This window comes from Anolis sagrei, chromosome 1, assembly GCF_037176765.1.
Source record: "Anolis sagrei isolate rAnoSag1 chromosome 1, rAnoSag1.mat, whole genome shotgun sequence".
Classification (NCBI taxonomy): Eukaryota; Metazoa; Chordata; class Lepidosauria; order Squamata; family Dactyloidae; genus Anolis; species Anolis sagrei.
Window position 1 is genome coordinate 49,787,534 of NC_090021.1, and position 18,986 is coordinate 49,806,519.

The window sequence follows — 18,986 nt, forward strand, 5'->3', positions numbered from 1 at the left end:
ATAGTGTCCTAATGATCCCTAATTCAAGAAGATTGGTCACATTTTAATTTTTGCTACAGGAAAGCAGAAATGCTGAGACATACTTTTAAAATAGTTTATTTCTGACTTTAAAATATACATCATCAGTGTCAAAATCTCAGAAAAAAAAAACATTAGTTGGGGATTAACAGTCTTGAGGTGGGAAACTGTAAAAATGTGGGACAACTAAAGAAGGCAACTCATACTCCCCAAGAGAATTAATACTGCCAGAAATGAACAAGATGCCAAGGACGAAGAGGCAGGTCCATACAAAAAAAACACTCTGGGAAGAAGGCTGGTCTTGAACTAGTGCCTCAGCCCCTCAGTTCTCTTTCAAGATTCACTGCCATGTCGTTTCATGTTAAGCAGCACTGCTTGGTTGCACTCAAGAAGGGTCACCTATCTTCCTTCCCAGCCTTTAACTCAACATGATTAAAAGATCAATTTCAACCAACACTGTGTCTGTCTAATACTGCCTATATATGAGAGGCCACTGATCATCGCTGAAGTCTTTGTATCTCCAATAGCTCTTGAAAGGAGAAAGGGAGAATACTATAAGGCTCCAGTAGGAAGAAACGGGAGTTCAGAACAAAGAAAGATTCAAAAAAACAAAGTGGGTGAGCAGAGCAGTGAACTGCCAAAGACTGAAGAAACCAGAACCAGTACCGTTCAAACTATCTGATGTGATAGACCAGCAAACCCCCCCCCCCCCCCCCAAAATAAGTTCCAGAGATCACTACCATATTTTTTCCATTTTACATATTCACATAGTTTCCTGGATTTTTACTCTGGAAGCAGCAGCCTGGGTCATTTCTTTGGGGAGCACTTCTTCAAGGGGCATGATGTGTTATAGGATAAAGGAAAAGTGTCCATATTTAGCACCAGTTTATTAGCTTTGCTGAATCAAAAATACGGAATCACATCCCAACACCAAGATCCAGAACCTAGCAGCTTAATGAAAGGAGTGGCCAGGTAACAAGCATTTAAACAAGGCCACATCTATAATCAGCTATGGCTAAACTGTCCAAGGCTATGCACAGCAGACCCTGGCTAAAGTGGGAGACAACAGAGGAACTGCACAAGCACGGTACACTACAAGCAGAGAAGTGTGCAACATTGGCTATGCCATCCATTGAATGAGTGCAGAAAAAGTAAGGAGAGAGGTCCTGCAGGGTTGTGAGTGGGATTTTACTGGCAGCTTTAGACTGCTTTGCTGGTGTTTCCAGGGGAGAACACTCCCTGTGCTGAGGAGAAAGGCTTCAAGGGGTAAGTCTCCTGTGGGAAATCACACAGACTTCATTCAGACAAAGGCATCTGACAATATAACTGAGCCCATTTCGCAAAATTAATCAAGCTTTATCCCTCTGAATAATTCTTAACACTGTGAATTTTTTCCCAATCCATCCCCCAAGCAACATGCACATACACAAAGAACACAAACTAAAATAAAAATACAGAAAACACTTCTGAAGAGACAAACTATAGAGGGGAAGGGGAAATATCAGGCCTCAGATAAGGCCTTGGAAAGGCACTAGTTTTAGTATGGAGCCCTATCCAAACAGGGATGCCCATTGTCATTAGTTGGCTATGAAGATTTGGGGGGGGGGGGGGTGTTCAAACAAGGACAGGCATCTTCTATGCCAAGGAGAGTCCTCAAGAGGTAAAGTGACTGCACTTCTTTATGCCTGATCAAGAAGAATCTTTTCTTCTGCTGGTGAAGAAACACTGGATACGATATAGAGCAACACCAACAACAAAGAGTTAAATGAGTTTCTTCTTGTACAGTGGGTACTGCAAGATTTTTGCTCATTTACAAAAGGTCAGACCACATTTAAAAAACTCGAGACCTGAAAGAATATACAAAGAATATGACATTCAAATGAAATACAGACTGAGAGTTGACATGACAGTAATACAGAGACAAACGCATAACCCAGCCCACCATGGCAAACAGACCATTTAAATTTGCTGAGTGACTAGAAGCGCTGAATCCCATTCTTGGGAGGATGAAACCTAGATTTCAGAGTCTGAAGGTCATCCCAACAAGTAGTATGACTTGATCATCACTTAGAGGGCAAGGGAGCTCACAGTTGTGACCTCTGCGAGTATTGTCCAACTTGTTCATACCTATGCATACATATGCAATAGCAGAAACTAAAACAAATGCGGCAAAACAAAAGCAATAATGCTTGGACAGTTGAGGACACGCACCCATGGAAGCCTTCATACCTCATTCATGGCCTTACATGGCAGATTGGTAGAGGGTTCAGATAAGAAAAATAGGGAGAAAATGTTCCTGTGTCTTGGCACAAACTGAAACAGTAGGTATACAGGCTTGAGGTGTCCCAGGACATAACTTGAAATCAAAAATATGGTATCGCATTAGCTAGAAGGAACAGGAGTGTGAAGGCAGAACTGAACTGAAAGGAGAATGAGTGCAAACTGAGCTGTGAAGACACAAGCACAGGAGTGGTGTGCTGGTGTACATCCAAGTGTTTTGTTCAGGTGCTGCAAAAGAGCTGTCTTCCCTCTTCACGTGTAATAAAAATACAACAATATATAAAAATGGCCTGGAATTCCTAGCAAGGAGTGCCATGGTGGTCATCCTTTAGATCTCAGAACTAGAAGTGGAGCCCTTGGGAACAACACTGGAGGCAATACTGCACCAGGGCAGCCTAGACCATTCTTCCTCCTTACCCTCAATTGAGCAAGTTGCCTTGCTCTTGAGCCTGTGTGAGACTATCTTTCCGATGGAGGTGATGAACCCCCATTCTCTTGGGGCTGCGATGTGGGCGGCCAGGAGGCTTGCTTTTGCCACCTTCTGTGCTCTGCTCCAAAACGACATCTTGGTTGTTTTCCTTACTTCCCTGCAACAGCATTCCCTGCTCTTCGGCTGGACTCCCTGGTGAGTCTAGGTCTACGTAGTCTTTGTGCTTCCCTGGGGAAGATATGGCTGGATCTGCCAGCCCCTCGCTGCCAGCTTCCTGCAGCAACTTGCGGGCTTCCTCCTGAGAGAAGTCTGTTCCATAGTCAGAAGAGAGGTGACTCTGGCGGGCCCGGGATTCTGTGCTGTCTGTGTCCACACTTGAGTCTCTGCTCACAGTCCAGCTACAGCTCTGCACTGACTCTTCCCCATCCGAGTAGGCAGAGGCTGCACGGCCCAGCTCCTGCATGGAGCGGCTGAAACGTTTCTGAAGCTCTTGGGCAGTGTCACGGCTAAACGATGTGCGATTCACCAACACCCGCTCTGTGGTTGGGGGAGCCTTTTCTACAAACATCCGCTGCCAGTTAGCTAGCAAATCCTCCTCAGAGCTGGCTGAGCTAGCAAATGTGCTAGGAACCTGTGGAGGGCTGCTGAAGGGGCTGCTCTGTGAAGAACCAGGGGCTCGGTTCGCCTTGGGGGATGGCTGGTAAGAGCAACTGGAGGCTGAGCGTTGCCCTTCTGAAGCGGGGCTACTGGGAAGGGTGCGCTGCCTCTCGCAGGTTTCGTCCTCCCCCTGAACCAAGCTCAAGGAGATCGCTTGGCGTGTGGCGTAAGTACAGTTTGGCAGGGGGCTGTTCTTTGGGATCCTTACCTTATCCTCTGAGAATTCAATCACCTTGCGGCCAGGATACATGGGATGGGGAGGGGGTGGAGTAGGATATGGACTTAATTTCTCAAAAGTGGGGACATCACTCTCTAAACAGGCCTGTGACTTGCAGTTCCCATTTTGTTGCCTTGTTCCTCCTGACCCTTCATTTCCAGACTGCCCTGGGCTTGGGCAAGCATCAGGCAGTGCTCCACTCATATCTACATGCACAAAGACATCCTCAGCCAAAGGGCAACTGCCACTACTGGACTTAGCTGAGTTGAGCACCAGTGACTCTGGCTTTTCCAGGACTCTAGCAATAACTGAAGTGGGCACAACATCATTGGGGGCCAAGGTGTGTGGGACCTCCTGGCCAGGTCCTGAAGTCTCCTGAGTGCTATGGAGGTGCTTGTTGACCATGTCTTGCAGTTCATAGGGAAGCTATGAAAAAAGGAGAAAGCAAGTTATACTGGGAGGAAGATTACATGTGGAAAAGGTATCAGAAGTAGTAGAGCATGACAGATACGTGGAGCAGGACTTGGAAGATGGTGCTAGTGCAATCCAAAACTACTTATCCAAGATATAATTATTCATACCACCAGCCATTTTCAGAAGTATTCATTTCTGAAGAAAAATATTTTCCCTTCAGACTCAACAGAAGCAACAAGGTCTGACAAACAAGACACTTAGAAGAAACAGAAAGAAGTATATTCACTATGTTGAATATCTTTGCTAGTGCATGTTAGGTCAATACAGTATTATTGATGGGTGGAAAAAATAGCTGAAGGCTGCATTGGATTGAATGATCAACCCCCACTATGAAGAACTGCAACACCCAGGCATCATGTAATAATTATAGGCCACTGCCTTGGCAGCCTGCCCTGGCATAACAATCAATGGTTCTCCTTGCACTCTATGACTCCAGAGATAAGAGAAGCCCGACAATCCCACTGGCTAAAGATTCCCCCTATGCCAGATGCATCAAGGAAGGCAAAGCAGGAGATGGCACAACAGTGTCTGCATGTAGGCAGTGAACAGAAGGAATTATGTGCCTCTGGACAGCTGCAGGACTGTGATGTGAATGTGTGTCCCATATAAGGCCTTAACTAGTGTTTCTTCCCCAGTGACTGGCATTATCAAGTGAGCCAACTAGAAAGAGGAGAGTTTTAGGTTATGTGGACACCCACAATTAAATGCAAAGTTTAAACAAAACCTTTTGCACCTTGCTTGATAATATGGGTTGTCTTAAGTAGTTCTCAGGTAAATGGCTTATGAAGCACTTATTCCTCTGGTAGAATATGCATATGACCTTCATTAGTATGCTTTATCCTAAAACCTAACAGACTTTAGCTGTCAATGCAAACCCCTAAGCGAGCTGAACTCTTCAAAATCATAGAGTTCACCTCTTTTTGAAGATACCATTACAATCGGCAATACTGATCAAATCTGTATCCATCAGTGTCATCATCAGTACATAATATTACAATGGTGAGAAAAAATGTTGTTTTTGGCTGATGTCAAGTCTTGGAAAATGTTCATGCAACACAAAAGCTAAGCCACAGAGAGATAAACATATAAACAATATTGTTTATTTTCCTTATTATTTAAATCTTTTTTCTTGCATTGAACATATTACTCACATTGAGACTTGAAATAGGAGAGGCAGAGATTTGAAGTATAAATGAGAATGACTGTGGAAAGTCCACAAGCAGAACATGAGCCCCTCTTTCATTAATGATCTCTAGCAAGGAACTCTAGTTCTAAAGATAGCTCTTGGCTATCATGACTAGTAGCTGCCCATATCTCTCTGCTGTGAATTTTTCTATTTCTCCTTTAAAACTGGCTAGATTAGTGGACATCTACATCTTGTGATAGTAAATCCCATAGTTTAGCTTGATTCTGGATGAAGAACTTCATTCTGAGTCTCCCATCTTTCAACTCCACTGGATGGCCTCAGATTCAGGTATTGCAGAAAAAGTGTGTGTGAGAGAAGACAATTTCTATATACATTTAAAAACATGTTATAAACCTCTAACATAGCTCCCTTTAACCTTTAAAATCTTGAGAAAGTGTACTATGATGTCGCATGTAGGATTTATTGTTGCTATTTTTATTACTCAATGAACAATATTATTTTATGTGTTTTCAAGGCCATCCTGAATAAAATAGCAAAGAAGGAATGAACAAATCAATAACATTCCCCCAAAAAGACTAAAAATTCAAAATGTTAGGAAGCAACAAGCAGAATGGAATAGTCTATATCATCATGCTTTCAGTTTGAGAACAATAAACCATAAAGGAATGGAAATGGCATGTTTTTGTTGCTTATTCGTATGAAAGCATGATGAAAGAATGAATATGCAATTACAACAAAAACAATATGTCATTCTTAAAATGAAAATAAATATGTGAGGGAAAGTCATAGGGAAGAGAGAGCAAGCTTGTTTTCTGCTGCCCTGGAGACTAGGACATGGAACAATGGCTTCAAACTACAAGAAAGGAGATTCCATCTGAACATTAGGAAGAACTTCCTGACTGTGAGATCTGTTCAGCAGTGGAACTCTCTGCCCTGGAGTGTGGTGGAGCCTCCTTCTTTGGAGGCTTTTAAACAGAGGCTGGATGGCCATGGGTGCTTTGAATGTGATTTTCCTGCTTCTTGGCAGGGGGTTGGACTGGACGGCCCACAAGGTCTCTTCCAACTCTAGGATTCTATGATTCTGACTGAAGCTGATTCTCAGTTATATGGACTTTTGAAATTGAAGAGTAACATCTCCCAAATCATCTTTATGGTGAATTGCAACACCTATGGAATTGTAGAAAGCTTTCTGAATAATTCTGAAATTACATAACTAAAGTCAGACCATTTTCCTTTACTATTGTATGTGTTATTGGTTGATTGTTTTGTTATTTTAAATTGCTTGTATTGTTATTGTTATTGCTTGTATTGTTGTATTTTGGGCTCGGCCTCATGTAAGCCGCACCGAGTCCCCTGGTGACATGGTAGCGGGGTATAAATAAAGTATTATTATTATTATTATTATTATTATTATTATTATTACTAGTAAAGGCACTTTCAGTAGTCCATTCAATTTTGCAATCTAAGAACCTATTTTCATCCTATGTTCATATAACATCACTGTACATTAATGGTACATGTGTGAAGAGAGCTGTGATTTATAAAAGTATTACAGCAGACTGTTAGTACACATCTGATCCCAGATCAAAGACCTAAACTTAAGCTTTGAATGTTTTGGGACCAGCCTATTTGAAGGACCACCTGTACCCTCAAACCTTTTCAATCTATTACAATATGTGTCAAGGGTCTTTCTCAAGTATCTGTCATTAAGCTTTTCTATATGAGTATACATAAATGATGAAGCCCTCTTTGTGATGATTCCAATAAGCTGGACTACTCTTCTTACTGGCATGCATTCAGGTACCTCTGTGCAGATATTTAGGTAAACAATAAAAAGGGAATTCAACTGAACCAAATGAGTAATTCAACTATGTCTTCAAAGTAGCTCTGCAAACTATTTCGATTGCTTTCCCTGTAACTGTTATGGTTACATCTAACTGTAGTCTTATTTGCATGCTTCTTTGATGAAAAATGGTTTAAGTACACTACTACTATTTGTAGTACTAATAAAATAGTGCTATCTTTTGGGGAAAGGTCCCTAAGATGTGACCGAGCCCAGCACTACTGAAAGATGAGAGATCTGGTATTATTGATGAAGCCTAGAAATGTCTTGTGGCCCACGCAGCCATTTTTTAAAATCCAGCTGAAACACCTGCAAACTTAATGGGTTAAAAAATATCAAGTTACTTTGTCATTTGCCACAACTGTGTGAGGCAATATACAAACTCAAATACAACAAAAAGGAGGAAAAGTTTAAAATTTCATAAGCTCTCTTCAGACTGCCATATTTAAAAAACAAGGACTCTTTTATCAAATCCCTCAAGGTTTCTACTCACATCAGCAAATTTGTGGTTTCGAAAGTGAGATTTGTTGCACTTCAAGAGCTGCACTGCGAGGTTACAGTCCTGCCGATACCTTTCCTGTACAAAAAATAAAATCACATGGTAATTAGGTGGTCACATACATGTATCTGGGACAAAAAAATCTTCCATATAAGCCCGGTCACCTTCTTAGACTACTGGAAGAGCCAGTACTAACTACAAGAAAGGAGATTCCATCTGAACATTAGAAAGAACTTCCTGACTGTGAGAGCTGTTCAGCAGTGGAACTCTCTGCCCTGGAGGGTGGTGGAGGCTCCTTATTTGGAGGCTTTTAAACAGAGCCTGGATGGCCATCTGTCAGGGGTGCTTTGAATGCGATTTTCCTGCTTCTTGGCAGTGGAATGGACTGGATGGCCCATAAGGTCTCTTCCAACTCTATGCTTCCATGATTCTATTAACTGAACTCCCTTCGTTGGGTACCATCTTCTTTCCTCAACCTTGTCTATCAATCCTTTCAAAATACTTTATTCCCAACCAATATATCTTCATGACAGTTGCTGTTAATTCTCCAAACAAAATATGGTTTAGATGCTTGCTGGGCAATAAAGGTGGGAGCTCACATATTGAACTTTTTTTTATTTTTTTGAAAGACTCACTTCTCTTTGCTCTCCTTTTCACCAATGTCTTCAGCAATTTCAGTATTGAGATGCCCAAAATTAAGGGGAATGATCATTAGATCAAAATGCATGAAAAGTTCCCAATTCACTATGATTTTAGTGACAGATATGCACTCAGTGGGAGATAAATGAGACCCAAACGGGAATATACCTGGCAAATTTTTCAACTGGTCAGAGCATACCAGATAACAACAACAACAACAACATTTATTTATTTATAGACCGCTCTATCGCCCTGAGGTGACACTCAGGGTGGTTTCTAACACATATGGCAAGCATCCAATGCCAACAAAGAAACATATCAACAGTATACTTGTGTATAATCCCATATATATAGGGCAGGTTTTGAGGCCAAAATTTTGATATGACCTATGGATAAGTTGGTGATCACTCCATGTAGAGCAGAAAGCATCAACACTGCCTCAGGGGCCACTGCCACAGTCATTTCCTCCTAGCTACATTTTCCCATTCAGGCACTCAAAAGGGCCAAAAATGACACCATGATGGAGGTCCATGCTTGTTTTAGGTTCTCCCAGGTTGGACTAAGTTCTTGTCTTTTGCAACTCTACTCAAGAATAGGAAGGTTCCTTTAAATAGTTGTGGTGATTCACACCAGCTCATGGCTAAGTCAGGCCAACTTTTTTTAATTTACTTCTTGAATAAAATTTCTGGACCACTACATGAGCATATACAATAAATCATTTTGTGAGGTCAACAGAAAAAAAAATAATTTTAGTTATAATAAAACAAAATTTATCACAAAATGCAAAACAAATACCAAAGCATCAGAAAAATATCACCCTAAAGACAGTTTAATGATATGCTGATCATGCATAATCAGGAAGGAAATGGAGGAGCTATTAGGGATAAATATAGAATGGAACAAGACTCAATTTTTCACCCAGAAATTGGAAAGCAAAGGGGAATATAAAGAAAGTGAGGAAATAATAAAACACATGATAGTGGCAATCAAAGCCTCAGTGGCCCTGGGCTGGAAGGACAAGAAATGGGATATAAAAACTTGGTATAAATATCTAGCCGATTACCTTCTCCAAGATTTTATTAGCAAAAGGAAAAGTTACTATACGACGGGTCAAGGACATGGGTCAAGGACAGAAGGACATGGGAAGCAAAATGGAAGGGTCTCATTTACAGAATAAAGGGGAAAGATAAATATACGGTGTTAAATAAGACTATCTTCGTGATTGAACAATTTTAATAAACAACTGTTTATGGGGTTGTGGTGGTGGTGGGTTTGGGGAAAATACTGGTATTTTGACTGTTGATTTCGAAGATTTTAAGTTTCTATGTATTATACTAATTTTTTTTTTTAAAAAAAGAATCATGCATTCCAAATCATTTTCGAATCTCAAGATTTTTGGTCTAGTTCTAGATCAGATTTAGGATGAATTGTAAGCAGCAAGTCTTCTCCTGGGACACCAATTTCCATGATTCTCAGGGAGGAGAAAGCATTCACGTTTTCACATAGTGGCAACACCACCTGTCAGTATTATTTAAAAAGGATGCTTCCACTCAATATATTTTCTGTGGATGCATGGTCTAAGTACATGATTACTTACATTGAGTTCTTCCAGTTTATTGATGGTAGTTTTAGCATCAAGGAGCTTATTTGTCAGCTCCACAATCTCCCAATCAAGGGTTTTCCGATCCATTTCTGCTTTCTTAATCTGGGGTACAAGAATACACAGGTAATGAGCTCCACTACTAAAGAGCAAGCTGTTTTTGCTTCTGTCCTACTCTGTTTCAAATAAAACCCACAATACCCTCCAGAAAATTTACAGCCCCATTTTTCTGCCACTTTAACAGAGAAGGAGACATGGCCTCAATCACTCTACATTGATCTTCTTAGTAGAAATAACTTGCACATTTATTAGGTAGGAAAGCAATCTGCCATTGGACCTTCCCTGGCACAGCTGCTTGCCATATCTATTTGACAAGCACGCCATGCAGAGAATGAATGTTGCTCCTTAGACAATCAGGTTTCGGATATGACAGCAAGGAAACATGTAGCGAAGAGAAATGCTCCCTGGTAGTGTTAAGATGTCCTTAAGAATGCATCGAATGTATATTTCACTTAGCATATAAAAACAACACATCTTACAGGTACAGAACTTTGTCATCCACGAAACATCTGAATTAGCAGATAGTCAAGCTCTCATTTAATAATATTCACTTCTGTCCAGAGCTATTCTTCTTAAGCCAGTAACTATGAACAACTATCCACAAATGAATAAAACAAGGATATTCTACTTATTTTAATGGCTCTAGTGGTTTAGCACTGAAATTTGGTAATTTGCCACTTTTTGGCCATCAGTTGGGGGAATGGTCATAGACTCACTGAAGTTGCCTACCACTTCTCACTGCCATTTTAACCATTTTTCTCCTCTTCACCTACAACTTGATATTTTTGGAAAAAAGATGTTTTGGTAACATGAAGGGGGAAAATGATCTTTTAAAATACATTTACAGAAACCTATGTATTTTTTTTAATTAAGAAACAGAATAAAACAGCTGAAAGAAAAATGTAATTCTTCGAACTATATAAATGACATGAATGGTAGGCAACTTCAACAGCTCCAAGGGACAATGCTTTGCCTCTTGGACCCTTCAGGGGCTGCAAAGGCTACAAAAATGTGTCCAAACCAAAGACATGGCTAGAAACCGACTTCTGGTTTTGAAAAGGGATGCTTATGTTAAGCAAATAGGAGGGGCTACAAACACCTTACGCTAGAAAGCTTGAGGAAAAGGGGGGTGGGGGGGGCATCCAGGAAAATCTCAAGGGTTAGAGGCTGCAAATATGCAGAGGATGAGGGTCACTCTGCCCAACACAGAGATACACAAATGAACCAAATAAACTCTTGCTCTGCATAATTTATTTGATGTTTTCCAATAATATACAGGAGGAAAGAGCTCAATCCATTGAAAGTTTTCCTCTGAAACTCCACTCACTTGCAAACCTATCTTCTTCACATATGATCTAATTTTATGAGTATCAACTCAGAAATTAGCATCAGTGTGTCCGGTGAGGCTTGTTCCCAAATAAAAGCAAACAGGGTTTCAGTTTTTATGTGCTAAGTACGTAAAATACACTTGTCCAAAGGAACCAGACATGTAGAATAAATATAGCCCTCCAAAGATATACATAATAATTTTCCCACATGACAAAATTTAGGATTTTACACAAAAAAGAACTGGGGACACCTTGCTCTAGATCTCATGATTCTAGTCCTCTACCTTCTTCCATATGTAATCCTGCTTTAACGTTGACATCAAGGATATGGAAACCATCACTCCCAAGACTTTCCTCTGCAACAACTTCTAACTAGGTTTGGCAGAACTAAATTTTAACCTAGCCTGTCACCATTCCTTTCTATAACAAGAGAGGATGGCTGTGTCAGATGAAGAATGAATGGGCTCAGTAGAATGCAGATAGTCTGCTAAAACGATCAGGAATGGATGTTGGATTTGTACTGGAATGAAAAGTCCTGAATGTGCACACCTCTTTAGGCTTTGTTAGTTTGGTCCCTGTGGCTCCTCCTATCAGCTCCAGTTAAGGGAATTTATTCATTTTAGATTTCTCCTGCTCCTCTGAAATCTTCAAGAAAGAAGGGTTAGGGGAGTTGTACAGAGCATGTTTTGAGGGTGGTACTAGGAGGGGTGGTTTGTGAAAGACTAAAGGTCACAGAAGCATAGTCTTAGATAACAACTCAAGTAGAAATAGGGCATTATTTTTTTTTAATGTAACTTCTGTATAATTAGAAAGGTCCCAAGTTAAATATGCAAATAGCATAGTAATGATCAGAACTCCATCTATGTGCCTACAGAGAGAATTGCAGAATAAGATCCTAGGTTCCCTTTCAGCCCAAGATGGATAGTTTTCTCCTAAGTCAGTTTCTTTCCTAGTCTAGGACACAGTATATAAGGTGGAGCAATATATCCTGGATAGGAGTATGGACCAAAACAGGCCACAATCCAATTATTTTATTCAAACCCAAGTTTCTGGTTGATTCGGCTTCTGGGACCCCATCGAGGACAATGCAAGCGGACTGGAATAATGTATGACCAACATGACAGGCTGAGACATGTGAAGAGGAGAAAAGAAAAACACAAACTAAAAGACGCAACTGCAAAAATCCAGCTTTGACTGAGAGAGGCCTGAGAGGTGAGCGCACCGAACATGTGCCAGCCGCAGCATAGGAAGAAAAAAGAGACAGAGAGAGAGAGAGGAGAGAAAAGAAACAGCCATGAGTGTTATGAATGCACACAATACACAAATGTTGGCTCCAATCTGATAGCCCACAACCCACAATGAACTTCCTTGCCCAGATCATGTGGCAAACACACACATCACACTTACAGCCCTTTAAAAAAGATGATACAAAGCAAAGCTACACATAGCCACATTGCAGGAGAGCCCAAACTCTTTCACCACAATACAAAAGGTCTTGAAGGCATCCCAACTGCTCTTCTTAAGTTGCTGTATCCTAAATTAGACTGACTACATTCTAGGCTCTCTACACAACAATTATATACCCTAGACATCCCAACTGTTAGCATAAAGTCTGGCCCAAAACAGGTTCAGCAGGTCAGTTACCAGGGCATGCAGCTTCTCCTCCAAATCCTGATTGGTCCTCTGTGAGGCTGTGTAACTGTTCTGCAACCTAGAGACAAAAACAAGTGTCCAGATTACCAAGGAGCTACAAGGGACTCTGCAGCCACATTAGAAAAGGGACTATTCTATACAGCTCAAAACATGTTTTGGCATGAATCTGTTCAACCACTGAGCTGTTGAACTTGCAGACCAAAAGGTCAGCGGTTTGAATCTGGGGAGCGGGGTGAGCTCCCACTCTTAACCCCAGCTTCTGCCAACCTAGCAGTTCAAAACATGCAAATGTGAGTAGATCAATAGAAAGGTAAAGGCGATCCATGCAGTTATTTTGGCCACATGACCTTGGAGGTGTCTACGGACAATGCCGGCTCTTTGGCTTAAAAATGGAGATGAGCACCAAGCCCCAGAGTTGGACATGACTAGACTTAATGTCAAGGGGTAACCTTTACTTTATCTTGGCAATAACCTTTGTTACCACTCTCCCACCTCAATATGAGAATTAATGACTTGCTGTTCCAACTCCAGAAATAAGGAAGTGAAATTGGTGCTTTTCTACACAGAGTAAATTGGTGCTTTTCTAGACAGAATGGTTCCAATATTTGTTGTTAGAGCGCATAGGTTTTTAAAATATCCAAATTACATTTTTTTTCCTGTACTATTTTTTTTGGCTGCAACATTATATTCCCATCCTTGAGTGAGTTTCTTTTTATTTTATGGAGTAGTATGCACCCTGCTATAACCCTTTCTTTTATAAAAGAAACGTTTTAGACTATGTAATGATTTCCCAGACTCTGGTCTTCCAAGAGTTTTGAACAACAGCTCTCAGAATCCCTGGTGTTTTAGCCAAGGCAGTTAAAGTTTCTGGTAGTTATTTCCACAACAACTGGAGGACTAGTTTGGGAATCGCTGGACTATGTTATGTAGTACTTAATAATAGCGTCATCAGTTCTGCTTAAAATGAAGCCCATCAGTGATAGCATAACAAATGGAAACAGTAATATTTGGCCTCTGCAAAATATTAAGACCCATTTAGACACACAAAAGTTTCTGAGACATGGGATGATGAATAAAAAATGTATGACTGGAAACCTAAGGGCATCTATATTTTATAGAAAATTATCAGTGCACAATTAATGGTGAAAGATATACACCTGAGATGCTGCAGAACGAGAAAATATGCTTTTGTCCAACTGGCTTATTTTTTACCCTACACATTCTTCACATTCCATTAGCATGTTTTGATGCTTTTAAACTGACGTACCTACGGAATTTGTCCTTGAATTTCTCTAGCTCCTCACGATTCTGACTCAACTCCATCTCCAGATAGTCTTGTCCAGACTCTAACTCCCTCTCCATTGCCTCCATTTTGTTGGTGACATAGGCCAAACGGCGACGCAGTTCCTCATTTTCATGTTGCATCAACCTAAAGTAATTACAACAGTAACTTCAAGAGTTGCAGTCATCAATATACATACACAAAGGTCTATGCTTCACTTTCAGACTCTGAATGACCACAGAAATATATATCCAGAAAATAGTTCACATTCAATATCCACTCAGCTCAACTGCAAAGCATTAAAAGTAAAAAGCATTTTGGAAAATGTGGCTAGTTATTCAAAAATTCCAAGATTGCTTCACATGTCCCCCCCTGCCCAGAAAATACAAGGCATGTAAAAGTTGTGTTTTGTATGATTTATACTCTTGTAAATGCATCTCCATTCAATGAAACTTGAGTCCCAAGCTAATATTTTCAACATAAGATTCTTGTTTGAATGCTAACTTTCACAATAGAATCACGTTTACAAACTGGCAGGCAAATGATGTGCAAGCCAATTGGTAAGTAAAATCATGCTGGATATTCTCAGTTGCAGGAGTACTCAGAAAGCTTAATTCTGGCCTGCAGTTCCTCGAATCCTTCAGTAAGTACATACATCAGGCACAGGTAAACTTCAGCCCTCCAGGGTGATTTGGACTTCAATTCCCAGAAAGCCCAACCAGATTACCGGCTTTTAGGAATTGTACGAGTTGAAGTCCAAAACACCTGGAGGGCTGAAGTTTGCCCATGCCTTATATACATCCTACTCTAGGAAAGTTATCACTAAGCCTGGGGCCATAAGGACATTTTTTATGGACTCCTCTACAACCCCACAGATCATATCTACTTATACCTACAGATTTGTACATCTTTCCTGGCATCACATATCTCTTCACATCTCTTCAAGACAAAGCCACTTCACTCTGCCTCTAGACTCATAGGTTCTCTTAGGAAATGAAGATAGGGAATGGCTGGCTATTGGATATTTCACTCTAGAGAACTCTCAGTTATTAAATATATGGGGGAGAGAAGGGAATGAAAAGGCCAGCAGAGAGATGTAGGTGGCTGAGGAAGGGAATGCATATTTCTGCATAGGAGTGTGTTTAGAGTTTATCTAGAGAGGAGGAGGAATTTGAGCAAAAGGGTTCCCAAACTGTAAGATTTGTTGTGTGCTTGCCATGTAGATTTGTATTTTTCTATTTATTTATTTATTTATTTATTTATTTCTATCCTGCTTTTCTCCCAAATTGGGACTCAAAGCGGTTAACATATAAAAAGCAAAAACATCACACAGAATGAAAATAAATAGACCCATCACATGCATACTCCTATCTAATGATAAAAACAAATCAAATATAGTTTTAAAAAATCAAATATAGTTAATATTTTAAAAAAAACCACACATTAAAAACCTTCAATAGGCTTAAAACCCCATCTAATATTAGTTCCCTTAGGCCGTAGTCAGATCAATTGCGGGAGGTCTAATTCAGTTCAAATATTGCACACAATAGGTCTAGCATTCATTCTCCTTCAGGGAAGTCCTGTTTCCACAGGAAAGTTTTTACTTGGTTCCTGACACATTTTCCTAACACATTGGTAATATTAATTTTGGAAAAATGGCTTTATTTTCTGTGAACAATTGTTTTGATGGCCCTATCCACTACAAAAGCTATTCCTGCATGGTAACCATTTTATGATGGCATCCCAAACTCCCTCTCAATGTTCTCAAAAATACAATTCAGGCAAAGCTAGGTTCTGCCAGTTTCTTTAAATTCTGGGGTAAAATGATCTGCCTGTCACAAGAAAAGAGAAGTTGAGTGTTTGTGGAAGGCATTAAATAGGATGCATTCTCACAATCAGAAGCACTGTACAAAAGAAAACTGCATACATATAAAGAGAAGAGGTTTCTCGGTCTCATGCTGCCAGATTATGTTTGTGACTTGCAAACCCCTGTGAGTTCTGGCATGAGTACATATGAGTATCTCCTTTGGACACAAAACGGAAATTCAACAACTGATCATGCTGCTTTGAGAGCAAAGAAAGACAGCTTTATTCTCAGCAGCAAGCCACCCATCCATATCAACATCTCCTCTCAGTTTACATTATGTGGATTAAACACAGCAGCTAGATGCAGCTATGTAGCTCAGGTTTCCTCTACTGGAAGTCAAAACTTACTCAATAATTTATTGCTGTCTAGAAAATCAAGCAAGAGTGAATAGAAGAGAATTCAGTAACATCAGTCCTTGTCCACCATGCATTCAGTACAAGCAAAGTAAAATTGACCCAGTTTCCAAACCAGTGAGTGGAAAGAAATAAGGCCAATTCAAAGCTGTTTCAGACACATGGCATGGCAGGGTTATGTTGCGCTTTTAAATTTCTATCAACTTTTCTTAGCACATTCTTTATTGACTGAAAAACAAAAAAAATTACAACTCAGCTTTCACATTTTAAGAAGAACATAGACAAACTGGAGAGAATTCAGAGAAGGGTAATGAGGATGGTAAGATATATAGAAGAAAACATATGAGGAAAGGTTGAAGGCACTCAAGCTTGCTCACTTGGTGAAGAGAAGACTGACTGATGACATGATGACACTCTTTAAATACTTCAAGGACTGCCACAAGATGGATGAAGGCTTGTTGGCAGAAAGCAGAACTAGGTCTAATGGTTTTACATTATAGGGTAGATTTTTATTGAAAGAACTTCTTGACAGTAAGAGTGACAATGAAACCAAATGCATTAAAAACGTGGTGTGGCATCCTTCTCTTGATATCTTCAGAAAGCTTCCTGCTGGAGATAATGCATTGAGCAGTGTTTAGACCTGGTGGTCTATAGGGCCCCTTTTCTAATTCTATTTCCATCTGTCTAGACAAAATATCTAAAAAAACACACTGAGGACTTTGTTTAATGCTGCTAAAATGACTGCAGGTATGGGCAAATCCAGGCCAGGATGAGATCCCTTGAGCCCTCTTGTCTCTAACCATCCTATCCTTCTTCCTTCTCTCTTTCCCCCTCCCCCTTTCTTCTTCCTTCCTTCCTTTTTGGCTTTCCTTCCTTCTTCTTTTCCTCCCTTCCTCCATTCCCTTCAACACTTCCTTCTCTTCCTTTCTTCCTTCTCTTTTTCCTTCCTCCTGGGGGATGCTTAGCTGTGAGAAAACAGCAGGAACATGAGAACCATGTTTCAAGATTTCAAAGGGTGTCCTTTTGAGGAAGGGGGGGGGTGATTTTCTGCTGCTCTAGAGATCAGAAAACAAGGGAGCAATGGTTTCAAATGGCAGGAAAAGAAATTCGATTGAAAAGATTAGGAAGAACTTCCTGAGAATAAGAGCTGTTAGAGACTGGCATAGGCTGCTTGGGAGTGTGGTGGAATCTCCTTCTTTGGAGGCTTTTCTGCAGAGGTTGTCTATCAGGAGTTCTGTGATAGTGCCTTCTTGCATGGCAGGGGATTAGTCTGGATGGCCCTTGTGGGTCTCTTCCAGCTCTAGGTTTCAGGATTCTATATCAGGAGTAAGCAATACGGGATCACCCCACCACATATGTGGCCAGCCCACTATGCGGCCCCCAAATTAGAAAGTTTGCCCATTCCTGCTATAGTGTAAAAGGACGCTGCTTCATCACTGCAGGTGTCTATGCCTGGACACAATATGAGTTATCTGCCATTTCTGCTAAGGTACATACAAACAAACTCAGCTAAATTTATTTCTTCAGGTTTTTCTTCCTTGTCAACCGTAGATCCTATTGGAGGAACAAACCCTATTACAACAGTAGAGAATATGTGCTAATGCAACAATCTGTAAAACAAAAGATCTGCAAAACAAAATGAGACAAAAAGGGACTAAAATACTTACTTCATCCTTTCTGCATCTGTCAAAGGTTCCTATACAAAAAAAGAGTTACAAACTTATTTCCAGAGTGGCAAAAGTTAAATATCTAAGTACCAGAGAGAAATAACCACAACGTTCTCTCACTTCCTGTAAAGAGCTTTGATCCCACAACATCTCATACTTCTCAGAGACTGTCTACATTAGAAAGAAAGGACAAGTTTGAAAAGTATGGTTAAGAAAAAAAAGCAGTATGGATTATAGCAGGAGTCCTCAAACATTTTAAATAGAGGGCCAGGTCACAGTCCCTCAAACTGTTGGAGGGCCAGAATATAATTTGGAAAAAAAACATGAATGAATTCCTATGCACACTGCACATATCTTATTTGTAGTGCAAAAGAAACTTTAAAAACAATACAATAATTAAAATGAAGAACATTTTTAACAAATATAAACTTATTAGTATTTCAAGCTTTTGGCTGATGAGATAGGATTATTGTTGTTCTTGTGTGATTTCAAGTCGTTTCAGACTTAGGTTGACCCTGAGCGAGGGCTGGATAAATGACCTTGGAGGGCCGCATCCGGCCCCTGGGCCTTAGTTTGAGGACTCCTGGATTATTGTCTTCTTTGACTCCATTACAAAATGAATTTAGCTGCCTGCATTACAGTGTTTATTGTGTAAGCAGAACTAATAAGGAGGTTGACAGAGAACCTGCTGATTATTTGTTCAGTTCTCTTTTGTAGCCCACAAACAGTCACTCAATATTTAGCTTAACATTATGTTGTTTGAACAAGTCAGCAAATGCAAGCCCCTCTTTGCACTGGTAAACCTTCTGTAATATCATTTAATGAGCGACCTGAAACATTTCTTACCCTTCCCTACTGTTCAAGAAAGTAGTTCTAATCAAAAAGTAAGTATTTACTGGCATTATTGCAGAGAATCCAAACAACATACATGATAAGCTTCTTTAGATTTTACCCTCAAAATAATGGCCCAAG

General features: G+C 40.3%; 1 protein-coding gene across 6 annotated transcripts in view; it reads right to left on the reverse strand.

Moving 5' to 3' along the window:
* Positions 1 to 80: 80 nt before the first annotated feature.
* Positions 81 to 18,986, reverse strand: part of TJAP1 (tight junction associated protein 1) — a 63,280-nt gene continuing 44,374 nt past the window's right edge. For 4 of the 6 annotated variants that reach the window (XM_060754020.2, XM_060754019.2, XM_067464366.1 and 1 more), the window contains 7 exons: positions 18,015 to 18,043; positions 14,113 to 14,274; positions 12,837 to 12,903; positions 12,368 to 12,397; positions 9,802 to 9,909; positions 7,560 to 7,643; positions 81 to 4,028 (listed from right to left, as the gene is read on the reverse strand). In XM_060754020.2, the coding sequence (XP_060610003.2) occupies positions 2,718 to 4,028; positions 7,560 to 7,643; positions 9,802 to 9,909; positions 12,368 to 12,397; positions 12,837 to 12,903; positions 14,113 to 14,274; positions 18,015 to 18,043 (1,791 nt within the window). In that variant the 3' untranslated portion in view covers positions 81 to 2,717. The remainder of the gene's footprint in view (positions 4,029 to 7,559; positions 7,644 to 9,801; positions 9,910 to 12,367; positions 12,398 to 12,836; positions 12,904 to 14,112; positions 14,275 to 18,014; positions 18,044 to 18,986) is intronic. The other 2 variants (XM_060754021.2, XM_060754018.2) reach the window with 1 other exon arrangement.